General features: G+C 19.7%; 1 protein-coding gene across 1 annotated transcript, besides 7 other annotated features; it reads left to right on the top strand.

Annotated features, from left to right (window-relative positions):
• Positions 1-232: 232 nt before the first annotated feature.
• Positions 233-304: a sequence feature (AT_rich).
• Positions 305-308: 4 nt separating this feature from the next.
• Positions 309-885, top strand: EDI_113510 (uncharacterized protein; the record flags this gene model as incomplete). Its single annotated transcript, XM_001737388.1, has 3 exons — positions 309-370; positions 427-771; positions 804-885. 3 exons carry the CDS (start codon positions 309-311, stop codon positions 883-885), a joined length of 489 nt encoding a protein of 162 aa, XP_001737440.1.
• Positions 376-417: a sequence feature (AT_rich).
• Positions 838-883: a sequence feature (AT_rich).
• Positions 886-1,192: 307 nt separating the features above from the next.
• Positions 1,193-1,373: a microsatellite.
• Positions 1,374-1,415: 42 nt separating this feature from the next.
• Positions 1,416-1,459: a sequence feature (AT_rich).
• A 56-nt stretch (positions 1,460-1,515) lies between these two features.
• Positions 1,516-1,624: a microsatellite.
• Positions 1,625-1,870: 246 nt separating this feature from the next.
• Positions 1,871-1,921: a sequence feature (AT_rich).
• The last annotated feature ends 32 nt before the right edge of the window (positions 1,922-1,953 follow it).

Below are 1,953 nucleotides of genomic sequence, written 5' to 3'. Positions count from 1 at the left end.
AGCTTATAATGGAGCAATATTTGGTGTGTTAGTAGTGTATATCTTTCCAAGTCTTTTTGTATATAAAACCCATCAAGGAGTTATAAAATGGTTAGGATTTAGTATAATGGTATTGGGAGTTATGTTGTCCATTATTGGAATTGTATTAACATCATTAAATCAAGTTGGTGTGTTTAAAAAGGTCTAACGGAGAATAAAATAGATTGAATCTCTTTTGTCATTTATAGAATAGATTTATAGTTATTTTTACTATTAATTCTTTAATTTGTTATTTGAAAATCTTAAAAAATATAACAAAAAAAAACACAATGGATACATCAGAACATCAATTTACTGAGATCCAGAAAGAATACCAAAATGCCCTTGTTAAGTTTGTATTATTTATTATGATTTAGTTAATAAAAAAATATATTAATTCGTTAACAGAGTTTATTTGTTGAGTAAAGACCAAACTTTATCACAACACCATCTTAGGATTTGTTTAGAAGAAATTAATAAGTTAATATCAGATATAATTTCTATTAGAAGAAAACAAGAACAAATAAATCAACAAAACCAAATCATTAAAGTACATCAAGAAAGAGTAAAAAAGATATTAGTTAATTTAAAAGATAATTTAACTACAAAAGAAGTTAAAGAAATAAACAAAATCAAAGAAAAATATGAAAATTTCATTAATATGACATCAACCAAAATTGAATTTACTGAAGTATCAATTCAACTTGAACAACAATATTATCTTTCTATTATATCTATTTTACAACAACAAAAGTTATTCATTAAATCATTATTAAGTAAACAAGTGAAATAAAGTCGATGGTATGTTTTCTTTATCCGTTAATTATTAAATTTATTCTTTTTTATTTTGTTCTTTTTATAAAATGAGTACAAAAGAAGTGTATTATTTTTTTGGATAATCTCTTATTAGTATTAAATCAGATGATTGTTGTTTGTATTGTTATTTTTAATCAAGAATTAATAAGATATTTTGTTTTTAATTCTTCTTTTTTTCTTTTTATTCTATGGTTTATTGTTTAATAACCTTCATTTAAATGATTTTATAATGATTTGAGTAAACAGTTTATTAGAATGAAGTGATTCAATGATAATGAATGAAATAAAGGTATTGGAAATAAAGAATCTTTAATTTGAAGTAATTAAATTATGTAATATCATTAAAATGATTTCATCTTTTCTATATTTATTTTTATTTATTCTACAATTGTTTTATTTTTTCTTCTATCTGTTCTTTTTTTGTCTTTTTTATTGTATTTCTTCTTTTATTTCTCTTCTTTATATTATTTCTTATTTTATTATTCTTATTACTTTATATTTCTGTTATTCCATTATTATATTCTTTCTTGTTCTTATTTATTTTCATTTTAATACATACTTTGTGTTTTGTTAGATACTTGAATTATTCATTTTATATTTCTTTTATATTTTTTTCATTTTTAATGATAGTGGTATTTTAAATACTTTAGATATGAATAGATGAAATAGAATGAATTTTAAATTATTACGTTTCTATTCATTTTTATTAATAATATCATTCAAATGATTGTTATTTATTTTATATTCATTATTTTGTCATTTATATTTATTATTTTATTATATCATTATTCATTCTAATTTCAATTAAAATATCAATACTCATTCAAATTGGTATTGTAGTACTAAATAAATTGTTTACCATCATTTCATTTAACTTGTAATTTTCTTATAAATTAGTTCTTGATTTATTTTCAATTGTGTTTTATTGATAGTGTTTTTTATTATTTGCTTTTCATTATTCATAAATATGTGAAGTATAAAAGAAAAGAATGAATTTACTGAGAAACAATTGAATAAACTAGAGAATTTGTTCATCTATAAAATAGAAATAATATGTATATAAGTTTTATTAATACTTTATTTATTTCATCTCAATTCACTCTATTATGGTTTGTTATC

This window comes from Entamoeba dispar, genomic scaffold (genome assembly GCF_000209125.1).
Source record: "Entamoeba dispar SAW760 scf_1105229460589 genomic scaffold, whole genome shotgun sequence".
NCBI lineage: Eukaryota > Evosea > Mastigamoebida > Endamoebidae > Entamoeba > Entamoeba dispar.
This window is presented reverse-complemented; position numbering and strand designations above follow the sequence as displayed.